Raw genomic sequence first — 18,341 nt, 5'->3', positions numbered from 1 at the left:
CTCCTCTTATAATTCTGAATTAATTTATTTTTTTCCAGTTCACATAGTGTTACATTTTGGGTTTCAACTAATGTCCATTTTCTTGGAGAGCAATTACCATGTCATGCAATTGTTAAGACTCAAAAATGGGAGCTGGACATAAAGATTCCATCGTGCACTTTGAGACGTCTGCCTTGATGGAAAAATCAGTGGCTTCTTGGCACCTAAATGACTAATTTCTCATGCATTGGACCCTGATTATTCATAGTGGCAGTGAGTATATGAGGCGGTGGAAGAATGGATCCTATAGATGCCATTAGCTTTAATAACAGGGAACTTCTACAACAAAGGCATATGCTACTAAAATCAATTACTGTTCTCATAAAACACGTTAGTGGCTAACTTGTATAACCTTGTAGACTGAATGTGTGTTGATGAGATCTTCTTATTAAGATTCATCGTTGGTAATTCACAGAGCAGCTGTTCCTACAAGTAAAGTATGTTTAGTGGAGCTCAGGTGAAGCAAAAAAAAAGTGTCAATTCCAGGATTCTTTGGTTACTCACTTTATTATTTACTGTGGAGAAAATACTCAACTTTTCACTAATACCACATAAATTGGGCAAGGTTGTGAGAGAGGTTGGTTTAGGGTATGAAAAGGTCCATGTTTATGAATCTCCAGATCATTTAAGTTTCAGCTGAATTCACACCTGAATTGACTTTTTTTATTAGTACAATTAAACTATTACAATGATCTTTCACATCCTGGCCATTCTCTACGCACAAATTTAAAGTTTTACTCTAGCATCCATCTTCATTATATGAGACATGTTGAATGCTAGCTGGCTCGCAATCGTCACCTAGAGGGGAGAAAACCTCAGGTTCAAAGAAAACCGGTGTAGTAGCTTTGAAGTTGTATGTGCTTCTATTTGGAATATTCATGCACACAAGAGCACTGTGCTGCATCCTCAAATGATTCAAAAAGACTGGAAATGCGTAAGGATCCTGCCTCTGTAGGTCATCTTTAACCTCTAACTTCACCGTGCATAAGCAGACTTGCATTTAAGCCCTGATCGAGTGCTTGCTAGAGCTGTTGGAGAGCCTCCTGTTGACTCCAGTGGTGCTATGGATGGTGGTCTCCGGAACAAATGTTGGTTTAGGGATTGAATTTGTTTTGGCAGTAAACTGCTATGTACGTTTTTATCAGTCGTAGACACCTTTTTAAGGTGTCTAATTAAAACGAGAAAAGGCTACAACTCCTACTAAAGCTTGGCATGTGTTAGCATTTTATACTTCCTTTGTTCCATGAGAGACTTAATCAGAACTGTTCGTAAATGGAAAAGGTTAAGCCTTTAAATATTGGGATTTACAGAAACTATTTAAAGTTTACTGCTAGAAAAAAGGGGTTTGAAAGAAAAGGAGACACTGCTTTGTTATATTGTTTGAAATAACTAAACTTGAGTAATATTTGGAGAAATAGTTTAAGTAGTAAATAGGAAAATACATTTATTTTTTTAAATGCCAGTGTCACTGAAATATGAAGTAGCCTTATCAGCTACCTTAATATAGTAACGCAAATTGTGCAGTGTGTATGAAGTGGTAAAATTCACAGTGTGATTAGAACCTTAACTTTTGACCTTGCTTTTGACTGCTGGATGTTTTTAACCTTAGTGCTGTGTTGATGCCTTTGCCTTTAATCTGCAATGTAAATCAGTGGATGTTTAAATAATTCTGACTGGTGAATCATACATGCTTTTGCATTCAGTTCAGTATTGTTGCAAATATTAATACAAAACCTTACTGGAAGCCTTTTTTCCTTGCTGGAGTGATTTATTTACCTTCCTGTAGCTCATTGGGGAAGCATCATTGCTTCCTTACCTTAACATCTTTCTCTTCTTCACTGCCACTTGGCCATAGAGTTCCTCTCGCCAGAATAATTGCCTCGTACACAATTTTCTTATTCCTCCTTTCACAGTTGCTTTGTTTTACATTAGAGCACTCCTAACCACCCACAGAAGATGGAAGTCTGTCTTTGTGGGTTGTTCCAGGACAACAGGGTTCTGGATTATTTTTCTGACCCTATGCTACCTCATATACTGTGTGATTTTGGATTACACACCTGCTTGAGCTGGCTGGTTTGAAAACTAGTGTATTTTTATTTTTTTTTTTAATTTCCCCACACACACACCTTCTTACATCTGAAGCATCATTAGAAGCGATAAGAGTAATCAGCCAAGGGCAGAGCACATCTGCCTTCACTGTCAGCCAACAGCAACAGAATTGACCTCTAAAGTCAAACTGAACCCTTGGAGCAGAGGGGAGTGCACATGCTTCCAGAAGATGCATTAAGCAGACATAAAGGTTCCCTGCTGTCACATGGGGGCAGATACTCTTCCTGACCTTACTTGCTTACTGAGAGTTGGGCTTGATGATTTTTGTGGGTGCCTTCCAACTTGACATCTTCTCTGATTCATCAGTGGTGCTCAATAAACTTAGAGGGGAGATGTCGATTAGATATGAGGAAGAAATTCTTCCCTGTGAGGGCGGCGAGGCACTGGCCCAGGCTGCCCAGAGCAGCTGTGGGTGCCCCATCCCTGGCAGTGCTCAAGACCAGGCTGGACGGGGCTGGGGGCAGCCTGGGCTGGGGGGAGGGGTCCCTGCCCATGGCAGGGGGGGTGGGACGGGGTCGTCTGTAAGGTCCCACACAACCCAAACCATTCCATGAGTCTCACAGACCATTCCATAACCCAGCCCAACACTGAAACAAAAGAAAAGCACCCTCCCCAAAACGCCTGTTGAGTTCTTTCACGTTAGTGAGGTGAGTCATCCTGGTCGAGGATCCATCAGGAATTGGAGTTGGCATGAGGTTGGGAGCCGGACAGTGTGGCTGGAAGTAGAAGCAGGGCAGGGAGCCATCACACCTGCTGTCTGTGGAGCTGCAGCCCAAACCAACCTCAAGTGCCTCTGAATAACTCATTTATGTCTTGTCCTCAGAGGTGGTGATGACGATTTTATTTCACGGAGCTGGCAAGATAAGTAATTTTTTTCATGGCGTGGCGGCCATGTGAGATTTGTGACAAACAGGAGTGTTCCTGGAGTGCGTAAACAGTCCTGAGGAAAGGAGGAGACCAGCTTCATGTCTACACGCACTCCAGAGTGAGCACCTTAACACTGGGGTTCAGTGTCACCTGTCTCTGTCTGCCTTTGACCAATGTCCTTGTAAACGATTTACTTCACAGTTAGCAGAGCTTAATGGGATACAAGGCATGTTACCTGTCTGGGATTGTTGGTCTTGTGTCTTGGAGACTCTTGGAGAACCAAGGAAGTTATCCCTGCTGGAGCCTGAGGGTGGAGAACCAAGTTGTTCAGCAGTTCTGCGAGGAGGCGAGTGCGACCAGGCTGTGCCTGGACGGGATTCTCTCAGCAGCAGCAGCTTTTGGCACAACCGTTTTGCAAAGCTGCAGGTAACTCAAGTCAGGGAGTTGCTCAGAGTTAAAACAACTCTGGAAAATGTAAAAGCAGTGCCTCTCCCTTGTGCTGTTTTTTTCTTTACGGGGCCATGTGGGACTTACTGCTCCTTGAGCCAGCAGTGCTGCAGGGATGGTGATGGCTGAAGCTTTGTCAGGCCAGGAATGCAAGATTTGATGGTTAATTTTGAAGCAGCGGTGTGGATTTGGGGTTGTTCAGCTTGGAGAAGAGAAGGATACGGGGAGTCCTTATTGCAGCCCTTTGTGCTTAAAGGGGTCTTATGAGAAAGATGGGGACGAACTTTTTGGTAGGGCCCGTAGCAGGAGGACAAGGGGGAATGGTTTTAAACTGAAAGAGGGGAGATACAGACTGGATTTAAGGAAGAAACTGTGCTGAAGGTGGCGAGGCGCTGGCACAGGCTGCCCAGAGAGGTGGGAGATGCCCCATCCCTGGAATCATTCAAGGCCAGGTCGGGCAGGGCTTGGAGCAACCTGATCCAGTTGAAGATGGTCCTGCTCAGGGCAGGAGAGATGGCCTTTAAAGGTCCCTTCCAACTCAGACTATTCTGTGATTCTGTGAGTTTATCCATGGTCCAGATCCAGAGACAAATATGTCTCTTAAACTGACTCAGTTGTCCCTATCTTTCTGCTTGTGAGGATGCGTATAAATGGCTTGGTAGGCTGGTCTGCCTGGAGAAGATTTTATTTTTTTTTTTTTAACTGCCTTCTTTTTTCCGCTGGATTAGCTCTCTGGTCTGTTTTTCCCCTGTAGCTGCACAGCAGGTAGGGTGGCACGGGGGTGCAGGGATGAGGCAGGGGGGCTGCCAGAAACAGCCCGGGCTGACGTGGTCCTGCCGCTTCCCTGCCCTTGCTCGCCTCTTCCCGTCCTTGTGCGGGATCTGCTTTGCATTCCACTCCGTGCAGATCCGTTTTGGTGTGCTTAAGCTAGCGGTAAACCATTTGCTGCTTTTTATCATGTTGAAGTATGGGTTGGTGAAGCACAGTGAGCCAACAGAGCCACTTAGAGCTGCTCAGGTGGGAGGTCCTGCGCCCAGCAGGCTGCTAATGGCACTTTATTCCGACATCAGCACTTGCTGGAGCACTCCGGGAGCTGGTTTAACACTCAGCAGCAGTAGGAAAGGCAGCAAAACGTCTGCGTGGATCTGGGCCACATGAATGAGTTGAAGCACTTCAGCGAAGTGCTGGTGAGTACCAAAGGTAGCGCAGCAACCAGCGGGACCACAATAGCCTGCCATTGACTCGGCTTAACAAACTGGTATTTGTTTTATTACTGTCAGACTGCCACGCTGGAGAGGGATCAAGCAATGGATTTCAAGTGTGCAACGGTCTAATCCCATATTAGATCTGGCCCGGGTGCTGTTATAATGAGGAACATGTCATCACTTCAGTCAATTCAATGGTTGCTTGGTTCAGGGTGCCTTGCCTGGGTTTTGATTTTTTTTTTTTTTTTGTAAGTGATTTTATTTTAATTGTCATTACTGAAATTTAATCTGCAAAAAAAAACCCATGATGGTTGTGTACTGCAAACTAGAGCTGTTGGGTTTGCAGTTCTGTGCTGGGATTTAGTCATAGAAGTTAGCAGAAGATACAGTTTGTCCTCCCGTTCTCCAGGATCGTTCAGAACATCATTGTAGAATAAATCTGTTTTTCTTCATTGCTATTCAAATGATGTGTCCCAGACACATTGATTAATCTCTGAATGCGGTCTGCTGAGATTGAAGATAAGTACACTCATTTCTATTGTCCTGATTCTGGGCAGAGTCTATTACAATAAATGGTGCAATATCTATTGAATTTGTGCTGAAAGGGGGAAGTAATGTACAGATCTGACCCGTAGCATTGTCATGTGGATTTTTTTTTCTTTAGCAGCCTTCTTTTTAAATCTAGAACATACTCTTATTTCAAAAAATGTTTTAAAACTGACATCACAACAAGTATAAACAGTGGCAGCTCTATGTAAGCCAGTAATTCTTAAAATGTACTTAAAATGGTTTTTTACAATTTTGATATTAGTTTTGTGGGGGTGCTGAAGCCCCAGGAAATGTAGTTTGTTTTGCCCTGACTTGTGTTCCGCTTTTGCAGGAGTTTTTTGAGAATCCTGCTTTTCGCCCAGATGGCATGAAGCTCTATCCGACACTAGTGATCCGTGGCACTGGCCTGTACGAGCTCTGGAAGACTGGAAGATACAGGAGCTACCCTCCCAGCACCCTTGTGGATCTGGTGGCCAGAATCCTGGCCCTTGTCCCACCATGGACGCGTGTGTACCGTGTTCAGAGGTAACTTTCTGTGGTCGCCCTGGTATATTGATTTATTGCACTTGGAGAGACTCTTACTTTCATTACAGCAAGATCTCACTCAGTCTTTTATTGTTCCTCAGCCTTAATCATTAATGCACTAAAGATTTTTAAAACCGCTTCCTAGCTGTTCAGAATAGGAAAGGCCAGGCTGAATGAGCAGCTATTTAAAAAAAATAAGCTATTAAAAAGGTGCCTCTCTAATGCACCCAGAAACTTGAAGACTTCTGGAGGCTCTGCTTTTGCTGCCAGTCAGATAGGAGCACAGGACGTGGCGCACACAGTACTTTAATGATATCGATGGATAATTGCCTTGGCTGTGGGTGAAGTTTCCTATATTCGTTGCAGGAGCTGCAAGGTGTGTCATCTTTTTTTTTGTCTATAGAGATGTCCTTTCTTTCCCCACGGGTACTGCAGGGTTTCCATAAATGCACTATGGTAATGCCATTCTTTCCGGCACTCACCTCCCAGGATGATAGATAATCCTTCCGTTTAACGCTGTATTTTCAGTATGGGATCTTCTTTGGAGTATTATTCTTCTGTTATCTCCTAAATCTGTTTGATAATAGGAAAGGAGGCTATGGAATACTTGTCTGTTTTTGCATGTGCAGACAATACTCAGTTGGCTTCCAGCTACGTGAGCTGGAAGCAGTGCCCATCCCTAGCTCGCCAGGAGCGTGCAGAATGAGAAAGCCTTGTGCATTAAACTTCACCTGCCTCGGCTTCTCTAAGGCATTTGGTTTTGTGCCTTATCACAAATGTGGCAAGAGTGGGGATAAGTATGGTAGAGAAGAAAGTGGCCGAAGGCAAGAAACGCTGGGTAGCTTTGACAAAGTTATGGACTCAAGGTTATTACATATTTTTTGTGTATATATATATTAGTGGAGTTTCTCAAGTATCCATTGAAAACCTAATCTTGCTCTGAATTGTGTTTATTTGCAACGTTACACAAAGAAATAGGGTGTTGAGGAACCCTTGCAGGGCTGGGACTCACCGCTGGAAGGCTCCACACAAGCAGGGTCTGGTACCGGTGAAGCTGGAGTGAGAGGTGCGATGAGATGCAGTTCGGGGAAGTCTGAGGTCATACTCCGAGGGTGCTTTGTGACAAGGCATGAGGTCACAGTGTGAAAACAGCAGAGGAGGAAAAGTTGTTCGCGTCTTGCTCTGTAATGTAAATAAGCCACTGGTGAATGCAGCTGTGAGAAGCAGTTTTTTCAGGGTAACTCTTTTTAGAGATGAAAGTAATAACGCAGCAGCCAGGCAAGGCGTTGGTAAGACCTTGTCTGGAATAATCCCCGTCTTCAAGAAAATGAACTGTGGAAACATGTGCTGAGGAGGATTAGTCTTTTGTTTGAAGGATAGATGTGGACATAAATGACCTCTGTAAATCTGTGAGAGAAGAAAAATAAGCTTTTAAGAAAGAACATTGATTTGGGCAGAGAACAAGAAAATAACAAGTAGCCTTGCATAAAACAAGGCAGGAAGGTGGGAATTCTTGCTCAGGATTGAGATTCTGGAGCAGCTTTCTGTTACCAGAGGAAGAAAAGCTAAATATAATATGATGAAGCTTAATGAGGCTTATGAATGTGATTGGGATACAGCAGTCTGTAGTAACTGAGACACGCTTTCAGCGACCAGGAGATCCTTCCTTCAGGTCTTTGTTACTGTGACAAACTGGTGGCTGTAGCTGAACTCCGAGAAGAAGGATGTGATACTGATGGAGAAAGGAAAACGGGGCTTGCAGGAAATATCCACTTAATATTCCCCCAGGCTTTTCACATCACTTGTAGGAGCATTATTAAAGGCAAAACACCTCCCTTTTCTCCCTGCATCATCTTCATTGATTTGACTGTAGACACAACAGCCTGTTTGTTCATGGCACTATCACTGTAGCATTGTATCTAATATGAACAGGTCTGTCCTTAAAAGGTGGCATGAATTCACAGCCTAGCAGGTCTCCTAAGGAACACTGGCCTGGAAAAGTCTTGGCTTGGATTTCCCTGAGCTTGGCTGATTTCTTCTGTCACCAGCGGCAGCTTCCATCTGGCATGTTCCTGTGGAATAGCTGTTTCCTTACGGACTGGCTCACGGCACCCGCAACTTGTTCACGGTGATTACAGATTTTTACAGCTCCGGCGCAAAGTCCAATAGCTATTACTTTGCTCTAAATTGCTTTCGTGGCCATTGTGTGACTCTGTAATGGAATCATGAACAAAGCCACAGTTCTAAAAACATTTGTGGACTGTTCCCAACGCTGAGGGCAGCAGGTTCTCCCCCGCTCCCCATTGCTTCCCCAGGCCCTGTTTCCCTCCAGACTGCTGCCACAAGTCCTCCATCCTTCACATCTTACTTTTCAGGCTCTATTTCCACAATCCTTTCAGATTCAGCTTCTGCCCCAGACAGCACGTTATCCCGAGTTCTTTGCATCCTGACTGGCCATTGGGTACATGCATTTAGGTTTTCTAGCAAACGCCACCAGGAAAAGTCTTGAGTTCCCCTATCCCCTTATTTATTAAGACCAGTATTTGGGATCTCTGTTCCCTAGTACCAGGTTTGGAGGAAACAGAAGGGACTCAATGGTTTTGTAGTCCGTCACATGCTCAAAATAATCAGTTTAACGAGTCGGGTGAGCAGGGGAGAGGCGTCACTGACAAACCACCGTAGAAGTCTTTCTGCTTCAGGAAACTGGGTTGAATATGTTTTTTTTAAAAAATAAAAAATTAGATGCTGTTGCTAATGGCTGGTTAGAGAATATATCTTTACAGGGTGTTTTGTCACTCTCAGAGTTGCTTAATGTTGTATTTATCCTGAATGTTTGTGAACCTCGTTATCACTGAAGTACTTTGGTGTGTGAGGAGGAGTGAAATGACAGCAGTAGTGCCACACCTTGAGACCTTTTCTTTCACGGATCTCCATGTTTTGTATGCATGTTATTTTCACTGCACTGGTGGGGAGATGTAGCTATGAAGAAATAAAACACTGTACTCAACCAAGGAGATCGTGTGGTAAGTTGGAGCTGAGGGCAAGCTCAAGGTCTTGAGGCTTTCGCTGTGTGCTTCAATCAACTGCTTCACATGTCCTAAGCAATGCAAAATGTTTGAAAAATGGAAGATTAAATAGGCCGTGTTGAAGCTTCAGGCAAATTGCACATTAACTTTAATAAGGTCAGAATTTAATCCCCTGTATCCCTGAATTTGTTTAGCATTTTAACAAGTCCTACAATCACTGGTACTGTGTGGTCTTGTGGCTATTCAAAACAGGCAGTTAGTGTGTACACTCGTGATACACACAAGGTACTTATTTAAGCACTCTGCCCTAATCTGGAGTGGGGATGGAAAACCTATTTCTTGCTTTCTCTGTCTTAAAAATACTCTGCCCTAATCTGAAGTGGGGATGGAAAACCTATTTCTTGCTTTCTCTGTCTTAAAAAGCTTATTTTTCACATTCATATTTTAATTTAGTTTGCTCCCTGGTAGGCAGATAAGAGAGGCTCGCGTTACTGGATGTTGTAATCTATCTTTTATTTGCAGTACTTAATTTGCTGTTGCATAGCTGACTGGATTTAGCTAAAGACCTGGTACCGGAACATGTCAGGATGTTTTATTATTGTCCCTGTAAGGAAAATACATACAGCCTGACTTTTTGGAGTTGTTCCATAATTAGAAGAAAGGCGTATGGTTCGATTATTACTGTAGATCTGACATACCCTGATGAAAATGCCGTTCTCCTCTAGTGTGTCCTTTAGTCACAATGTGAAGTGCTCATTTCCTCTAATTGAAGCTCTTTGAAGTATGTTGTGTTGGCTCTGCAGTGTCTTATTTACTCAAAGAAATCCACTGAATAAATGAACTGGCTAGCTAATTGTATTTTGCCTCAACTTTTTGGCACGTGAGTGGAAGAGGCGAGGAATTTTTCGTAGACCCTTTGGCTTCATAGAAAAAAAGAGCAGAGAAAACGAGGGAGGAAAATAAGACACATTTTTGTTTCTCCATTACGCCAGAGAAAGTTGTAGCCAAATTCGAGTGTAATGCTGAAAAAGGAGGAGAATCCTGGAGCCTTGAAGCCCTTGTTTTCATCCTTAACAGTAAAGGAAAACTCCTTTTCTTGCCCTCCTTGCCAGTGGCTTACAATTCGGCAAGGCTGAAGCAGCACAAGGATCAGGTCTTTAGGACCCTTGAAGACCTTTATCTTTTATATAGCTACTGCCAAAACCAGTAATTGTTAGTGGGGACCGTGGTGTGAATGCCAGTCCTCAAGGAACTGAATCGATCAATTACTACATTTTACAGAGGTCATCAGACAGCTGCTAGATGGTGATGACTTTCAATCACTACTGAACCAGCATGGATTAAGCTAATTACATTACCAATTCCCTGAACCATCACTTTCTCTGTATGGGTTTGGTTTTTTGTGATATTCTGTTCTTTACTCTGTTGAATGCTTGCATAGCTAAAGGAAAAGGAGGAATACTCACCAAGGAATGGGATGTGCCAGTAGTCTGCATGTTCCTTTCTCAGCTGGATCTGAATGCATAAATCCTTTCCCTAAGGGCTGGTATCCTGCTTTTGTAATCTCTAGTGGGACAAACTGCCCTGGCAGGCAGCTGAGAGACCAAACATGGTCTTGCTTTCAAATTTCATTTTAACTGCCTTCCGTGGAGAACTGAAGGAAGGAGCTCTGCCATTTGCAGACTCGTGATTTACATTCCCATAGGAAGGCTCTGGACTTCCTGGCTGGGCTTTGCTGCAAATCATTTGCTAAACGAGAACTTTTTCCCTTTTAAGCAGATAGCGTCCCAATATAAAAATGTTGTAATTCTGATGAATTTTCCCTGTGGGCATTCAACTTGAAGACTGCAGAAAGATGCGGTCTGGTTCCCAATTGCTGGTCTCCAGCAAGAGATGCCATGAAGAACACCTGACCTGGAGTCCTAGGCGAGGCACAGGCTCGGCTGGGTGATCCTTTTTTTTTGTCCCAGCCTTCCAAGTGAAGAAGTGAGAGCCAAATTATAACCTATTTCTTAGGATTGTAAAAGCCTATTTCTGCCTTCAGCCTTTTTACTAAAATAAAATCTGTAGCTTTTTCCCTTTATTTTGCTCCTGCTTTTCATTGTGTTTTGCCTGTTACTTCTTGTTCAACCAAAGACTTGAAACAAAGATAATTCAGGTAAGTTCTGTGGTCTGCTATTTGGGATCTTGGCTTAGGTGACCGTAATGGCGCTTTATGGTGTACTGTCTGCTAATGCAGCTCTTTGAGGTTTTTGGTTTTTTCCTTTTCCATGCAGAGATATCCCAATGCCACTAGTCAGCTCTGGAGTGGAGCACGGGAACCTGAGAGAGCTTGCTTTGGCCAGGATGAAAGATCTTGGGACGCAGGTAAAATACTTGTCAATTGGTATGGAGGGAGAGCTGCTTGATGACTTGACACAAACCAGCAGAGAGAAAAGTAATGACTAGAAGGCACAATAGGAGCCAGGTTTACTGCTGAACTAAAAGGATCTGCAAAGGTCTTTCAAAAAAATGTTAATGACTAAAAAGCACCTTCATGATATTTCTGCAAAGCTGGCTTTGTTTGGTTGATTTTTAGTTCAGCACTTTCATTGTGTTCCTGAAGGTACCTGGTAGCTAGTTGGTGATATTCCATTTTTTAGCAGAACGAAACTCTTAAATCAGAGAAGGCAGGAAGGTTTCTTTTTAATTTATGCTATTAGAAATTCTTCCTTTCTCTTTCCCACACAAGCACTTACTTGACTGAACAATTGGAAGAAAAGCTCTTAGTCTGAGGCCAGAGAAATCTCACAAGAGAGATTTCAGCACAAACAAATGAGACTTGATATTCTTGATATTACTAAGGTCAAATAAAAATATGAGCAGGGGTGGAGGCAAGGAGGGGGAGGGAGGAACTGAGTTTGTATGTGAAGTCAGGAGGAGGTACGGATACCCAGTCTTGACTTTTCTTGGAAGGTCTCTGCAGCACTTGGCATTCACAGTCCTTGTGGTCTGCTGTGACCCTGCTCACAGCCTGAGCCTCTGAACCTCCCTGCGAAACCTGGTTATCGGCCACGGTTTGCAGATCCTCCAATGAATTTATGCCCAGGTTCTGCCTTTCTTGGGATATCTGACTTCCTAGCAAAACATCACACAAAGGCCATACTCCTTGACACTGTTCTAAAGGGCTTTAATTGCTTTGGTGTCCTGGTGTCGAGGCAGGGGCAGATCCTTGCCACAACTGTTCTGCCTGTCTGTATTGTGAGTTAGCCCTCCCTCTTCCTAGCTCACCTTTTCCGAAAGAAGTTTTAAGGCATTACTACAATAGTAGAGTCTCCAGCTACTGCTGTGTGCCTGTAATCCCACATCAATTTGTGCTGTTGACCTATATTTTTGGTATTTAACGTGGGTAGTTCTCTAGGCTATCTCTAGCTCCTTACTGCCTTTGCCATCTCACTTGGACCTTGCAGTTGCAGTGCAAAAGATCAGAAAAGAAACTCCAAACAGTCCTTGCAGCTGGGCTTTCCGTATCACTTAATGTCTTCTAAGGTGATACCCAGGACTTTCTCCTCCAGTCGTTCCTCCCAGTCTCCCTCCAGTAGCAAGTCAGAATTGGGCAGACAGTTTTGCCAGCCATAGAAGTTTCCATCCCCTCCCGCTGACTTTTCACCTCAAAAACATGCAGGGGAGACAGCCTCCATGGTGCAGCTAAGCCTTTTCAACCGAGCTCTTTAGGGCTACCTGTAAAGTCTTCCCTGGGTTTGGTATTAAACCCGCATCATTCGATCTGAACCTGATCAAGACCAGCTGGAGAAGCAGGGATAGCTGACCCATGGCAGTCAGGGCTGAGCTGAACCATTAAAAAGCTGGTAAGGCTGGCAGTCATCGCTTTGAGAAGAACCAAATCTGCAAGTATCTCTGCTGAGCAGATGATTATAGATTTTAATTTAGTGAGGCAGAAACACTGCAGCTGGTGGAATGAGGAACCAAACAGTGTGCTGCAATACAGCTTGTAAGGTAAGGTAGTGTTACGTTTTTCTTGGGTCATAGGACAAAATTATAAATACACTTTGTCCTCTTGTCTCTTAGCTTGGAAAAGGAGAGGAAAAGGCCGAGGCAAGGAAGGGACTCGTAGGAATCTTGTATATTTGCAGGCTCAATAAGTAAAGATCAGCCAGCTCACCAGCTCTGGCTGTTCTGGCATCCATCTGTAGGGAATGGCTTGGCAAGGAGTGCGTTTGAGGCGTAGGGATCGGTCATGCCAGCACTGCAACTTGTGCCTGTGGTGGCTGGAAAGAAATTATTCTGGAGGAGCCTTGTTGGAGGGACCAGGTGATGGCCTTTGTGATTTCCAGCCACTGAGTGCAACTGGAGATACGCTCCTGGGACACAGAATTTCAAAGCATCATCCCAGGATACGTTGTCCTTCCCCGGTTCTGGGGTTCTTAATGATATTTCTCTGCCTTTTACTATGCTGTTTGTGTGGCTGGGAACTTGTAAAGGAGAGAAGAGTTCGTCTGCTCTAGAATCCTGCTATGACAGTGAATCACTGTTTTGCTGTAGCCCGCTCTAAAAACCAAACACAAACCGCCACTTTTCTTCTATATTGATAATGGAATTTAAAAGCATTCAGAGGAGGACAGGGCACGAGATGTGCGTGTTCTGCGCGCTCTGAGTTGCTGTGTGAACCGAATTTTCACAGTTCTTCCCCTAAAAGGCTGGCTTTGGGAAGGCGATGGGCAGGTAGGTGGGGTTGCTGGTTTAGAGCGATTTTAGCCCATCGGTGGAGGTGATCTTCCTTCCCTCCAAGTACAGCAGTGCTAGTGGAATGAAATGAGCCGTTGCAATTCATCTCTTTGGGGTAAAATTATTGGGACTGCACCTCACTGACAAAAGTTGGGTTAAGCTTAGTATTGGACATTCCTAAGAAACCCCTAAGAAGTAAATGCAGTCGTCTCCTGCAGCAGGAGTGCTTATGCTAATCACCACTGTTTGCTTGGGTGAATGGTGCCAAACTACTCAACTCCACTGCCTTTGCTGAGAAGCACAGGTTTATGCAAGCTATAACCCACCGCTCAAGCACTGAGCTTGGAGCCTCACCTCCTCCTCTGTCTGGCTTCTGAGGGAGGGAAGACTTCTTCTGGCTGTCATTGCTTTCTCCAGCCTTGGTCCCCAGCCTCAGGGATGCCCTGTGGATGCCAGGTCAGCATTAGCTTTACTTTCTCATATGTGGGTAGGACTTCTGCAATGGTTCGCATTTAAAAGCAAGAAAAGGGTTGCTCAGATTAAAAAACTGGCTGTTTAGGGACTCTCTGATGCCTTGGCATAGATTTTGCCAACGTTAGACCTTCCCAATGTAGGGTAAAAATGGATTATGCCAGGGCTGGGGTTTTTTTCTCTGTTACTTTTTCATGTGTGTTGACTTCACCTCCGGACCCTGCTGTTTGTGAATCAAAGGGTACGTTTCCTCATGAGCCATAATGGTTGCTTAGTGAATTGATTTTTGCCAGCATGTCTTTCCATTTAGCACTAAGACCTCTTTCTGAGGTATATTAGGGATGGATCGGTGAGCATTTTTATTTTGAAGTCTATCCATTTGAAATGCATCCGTGCAACTTCATGCTATTTCAGTTTGGTTTTGAACCCAATAGGTGGCTGGAAGTCTGTGTGTTTCAGAGCTTAATGTTTTTCTCCTATGTAATTCTTGTTTTTTCCTCCCTTTCTTTTCCTAGTGTCGTGATGTAAGGACAAGAGAGGTTGGAATTCAAGAAATTCACCATAAAGTGAGACCATATCAGGTAAGAATTGTCTATTTTTTTCTAGGAGCTTGTTTCAGACACAATTTGTTCTATCTGTTTGGTGTGGAGGCGTTAGGACCCATTTGTAGCACGTCCAATCCTACGGTCTGCCTTTGTAGCTGGATACAATTTTCCATTTATTTTTGCAGCAGCTTTTGATGTCTTTTGTTTTAGCACAGTCACATGTTGAAATTTATGACCACCATGTTTAATAAACTCACTACAGCCAGCAGTTACTTGGTATTTGCACTGCTATAACAAAATAACTACCTTCCCTTTTCCCCCTCCTCATTACAAATTTGGATTTAGAAAATACCCAGAACACCGTCTGTGCATGCTGAACAGGAATGCATGTTTAGCAAGATGAGTTTACAGCTTTTTTTTGTGACTGTGCATGTTTATGTAGGCAAACAGTACATGTATAAATACACTTCTGCACATGTATGCATATATTTATATGTGAATAGATCCATTTAGCATATGACACATATGTTGTATTTTTCCTTCTTAAAAATACTAAAATAGTCCACAAAAAGATTGCTATGCTTATTTTATGGAAAGGAGAATGTTCACTGCTGGACTTCAAGCATCCCATTTAGGAAACTAATCCTCCAGCTCACTGTAGTCACAAGGAGGCATCAATCCTTCCAGAAGGTGGTCAGGACGTTGATGTCACCCAAGGAGATGAGCTTTCTAAGATCACGTAGGGTCTTATCCATCTTACTCTACGTGTATGCTGTGGCTAATAAATCATACCCTGGAAGTGTTCCCCTCCTGTCCCTTTGGTGACATTAAGGAGGGACTGACATGGTTCTGGAGTTTGTCTGTCATTTATTGCATTTGCTTTCAAACAAGAGTTATTTGTGCCAGACAGAAGATAACTGCCACCCCCAGGTAAAAGCTGAATCAAAATGATGCTTCATACCTCTTTCCTCTTCCATGCAATGGGCACACTCCAACTTTCTAAATGTGAGCTGCTACACTGGGGTTCAGCTTTCCATGTGTCAGGACGGAGAAGGATTCCTGACAGAGCTCCTCTCACTTGTGCTTTGGAAACTCCACTTCAAAGAAGCTCTGAGTTTGGTGCTGGAAGTTAAGTAAAACAAGTATTCTCGTAGTTTAGCATCTGAAAGATGTTCTCACTTTGCAACTGAGAGATTACCAGGAGCCATATTCTGTTTTTCTCCTGCCATTATGTGATTTCAGATGGAGGGCAATACTTCCCATCATGCATAACAGAAATCCAGTAGATATAACTTCTATATATGTGTAAGATCCCAAATAAATTACCTTATTCGTACCAGATTTCTGCAAGAACTGAGGCTGTACGGACTTGTTCGTACGTAGGCCTTTGTGCTCTGCTCCCGTAGTCTATAATCTTTGGACGTCTCACGAAATATCTTCCGAATATGTCTGTTGTCAGCAGTGCTAATCTAATTTAAATTGTAGATTTCTGGAGCAGTTAGCAAATAGCTTATCACAGGGTTTTCAAAGCAACGTTGTATTGAAAATTCCCTTTGTTGAACTCATCTGTCTGAGTGGCAGGAGGATGTCATTATGTAGTGTTAGCAAAATTTATCATGACAGCAAGCAAGAGAAATATTCTGCAGATTGTATGATTTTTCATGCGCTTTAGACTAATGACAAGGTATGATGTTTTTCTTGGCTTCATCAGTAAACAATGCATCCCCTTGATAAGAGAGGCTATCATGTCAGATCTAAAATGAATTAATCACTTGCTGTAATTAGTCATACTGCATGCGACTTTTTTCTGTTAAAGGATCAGTAGGCTGTATGTATTTTTATAATGGCGATGGCATGTCTGCTTTTAAGTTTTTTGGTTTCATTTTTTTAAAAAAAAATATCAATTTGAAGTAGATTACCTGCCCATAGCTGGTTATTTACAGAGCTGTCTCTAAGCTGCCTTTTCAATTAGTGGCATTTCTCCACAGCAGCGGAAGGTATTTGCATGCTATCAGGATGGTTAAGGCTGCATAGTGCTACGTAATAGCCTCAAAAATGTTCCAGTGAATTGTTGCTGTAAAGAGACGCTGGATTGACAGTTTTTGAAAGGCGAGGAGCAATGACAGCTCTGTTAAGGATATGAACCTACATTAGTGTAAAAACAGAAAGTCTTAAGACATAGAAGCTGCTGTTCCTGCGAAGTGGGGGGTTTGGTGTCAAGATAATGATCTCAATGTAGAGCCTTAGCAGGAATGGAGCAGATTTTTAAGCTGGGAGTAACCGTTTTCAGTTAAGAGTGTAATCTGCAACTGAGTTTTCTCTTTGTTTGTCAAAGTAAGTTTAAAACAGGCTGTGCCAGACATTTAATAGGATTGCATACGGAAATGGTGATCCACCCTGGTGAGGGTTACTCTTACCCAGCACGCAGGATGGTCTATGGACCAGGGACTGACACTGAGGACTGCAGCATGCTGCTGCACATGGCTGTGCACCAACCAACCAGGAGGTCATTCAGGATGGCTTTTACCACATTTATACCAGTATCCCAGAAGGAAAAGGCTTTGTATGTCTCACAAGTCCCTGAAGAGCCTTTGAGAGGATTTATGTATCCTAGGACCCTCTGTGCTGAGAACAAAAAAATCCCAATCCAGTAGGGAGGGGCTTTTCTCAGCAGATCAGCTTATCTGGTATGTGCTTATGATGTTATAAAAATGCACACAATATAAAGCCTCCTGGTGAAGGTTCTTGCTTCATCTCTGTCTACAAGTGGCTTTTGGACTGGATGTGGGCATAACATGGCATCTAGTCCCTGCTGGAGGACAAGCACTGAAACATGTTTCCTACTTGTTTTGTTTTATCCTTGGGAGAAACCAGGAGTTCTCCAATCTTGCCGTTTCAAACTCTTAGTACAGCGGCATTTAATAATAATTTCTGCTTTTTTTTTTGATATATTAGCAGTAAGCTTTAACCTAACTGCTTTTCCACATATAAAACTAACTGCAGAATCTGGATATTTTAAAAATACCATGCTCTTTTATTTTCCTGCCCATTTCCATTTTACTAGTAGCGTTTCGTACCTAACAGTCTATCTGGATCAGTGTCAGCCATCCTGACGCACAAGCTGGAGTGGAGTTTGTGCTCTTGGAGAACTTGGCACATCAGCAGACATCTGCTTGGGCACTTACCCCATGAGCTGTACATCAGTGTTGCAATGAGCCTTGCTTCTGTAGTCACTAAGGGATTTAATTGTGAGCTGTGTTCACCCAGGCTTTGTCATGGAGTAGAGCAGGCAGGCGACAGAATCCCTTACGGCTTTGCTGTAAACAAATCTTTAATTCATAGATTTCTGGGTATTAGAGGATTTGCAGAAAAAATACTGAGGTCCTTTGCTTTAGTCTTTATCGTGGTACTGGCATGCTTTATAGTACTCTTTATAGTAGTGCTACTTTATAGTAGTGCTACTTTATAGTAGTATAGTGCCAAGTGTACATGTCTTCTAAATCCCTCCAGGGACGGTGCCTCCCCCCGTCCCTGGGCAGCCTGTCCCAGTGCTGGACACCCTTTCGGGGAAGAAATGTTTCCCAGTCTCCAACCTAAACCTGCCCTGGTGCAACCTGAGGCCGTTCCCCCTTGTCCTGTCGCTTGTGACCTGGGAGCAGAGACCGACCCCCCTGGCTGCAGCCCCCTCCCAGGCAGCTGTAGGGAGCGATCGGGTCCCCCCCGAGCCCCCTCCTCTCCAGGCTGACCCCCCAGCCCCCCCATCAGACTGGTGCCCCAGCCCCTGCCCCAGCCCCCTGCCCGGCTCTGGACACGCTCCGGCCCCCCAAGCTCTG

The 18,341-nt window shown here is 43.7% G+C and overlaps 1 protein-coding gene across 3 annotated transcripts in view; it reads left to right on the top strand.

The window, feature by feature from the left end:
• The window catches only part of ELP3 (elongator acetyltransferase complex subunit 3), a 92,604-nt gene that overhangs the window by 47,976 nt on the left and 26,287 nt on the right, over window positions 1-18,341 (top strand). For all 3 annotated transcript variants that reach the window (XM_037390942.1, XM_037390941.1, XM_037390943.1), the window contains exons 10-12: window positions 5,548-5,741; window positions 11,044-11,134; window positions 14,479-14,544. In XM_037390942.1, the coding sequence (XP_037246839.1) occupies window positions 5,548-5,741; window positions 11,044-11,134; window positions 14,479-14,544 (351 nt within the window). The remainder of the gene's footprint in view (window positions 1-5,547; window positions 5,742-11,043; window positions 11,135-14,478; window positions 14,545-18,341) is intronic.

This window comes from Falco rusticolus, chromosome 6, assembly GCF_015220075.1.
Source record: "Falco rusticolus isolate bFalRus1 chromosome 6, bFalRus1.pri, whole genome shotgun sequence".
NCBI lineage: Eukaryota > Metazoa > Chordata > Aves > Falconiformes > Falconidae > Falco > Falco rusticolus.
The sequence above is the reverse complement of the archived record's forward strand: the minus strand, read 5'-3'. Positions and strand labels throughout refer to the sequence as shown.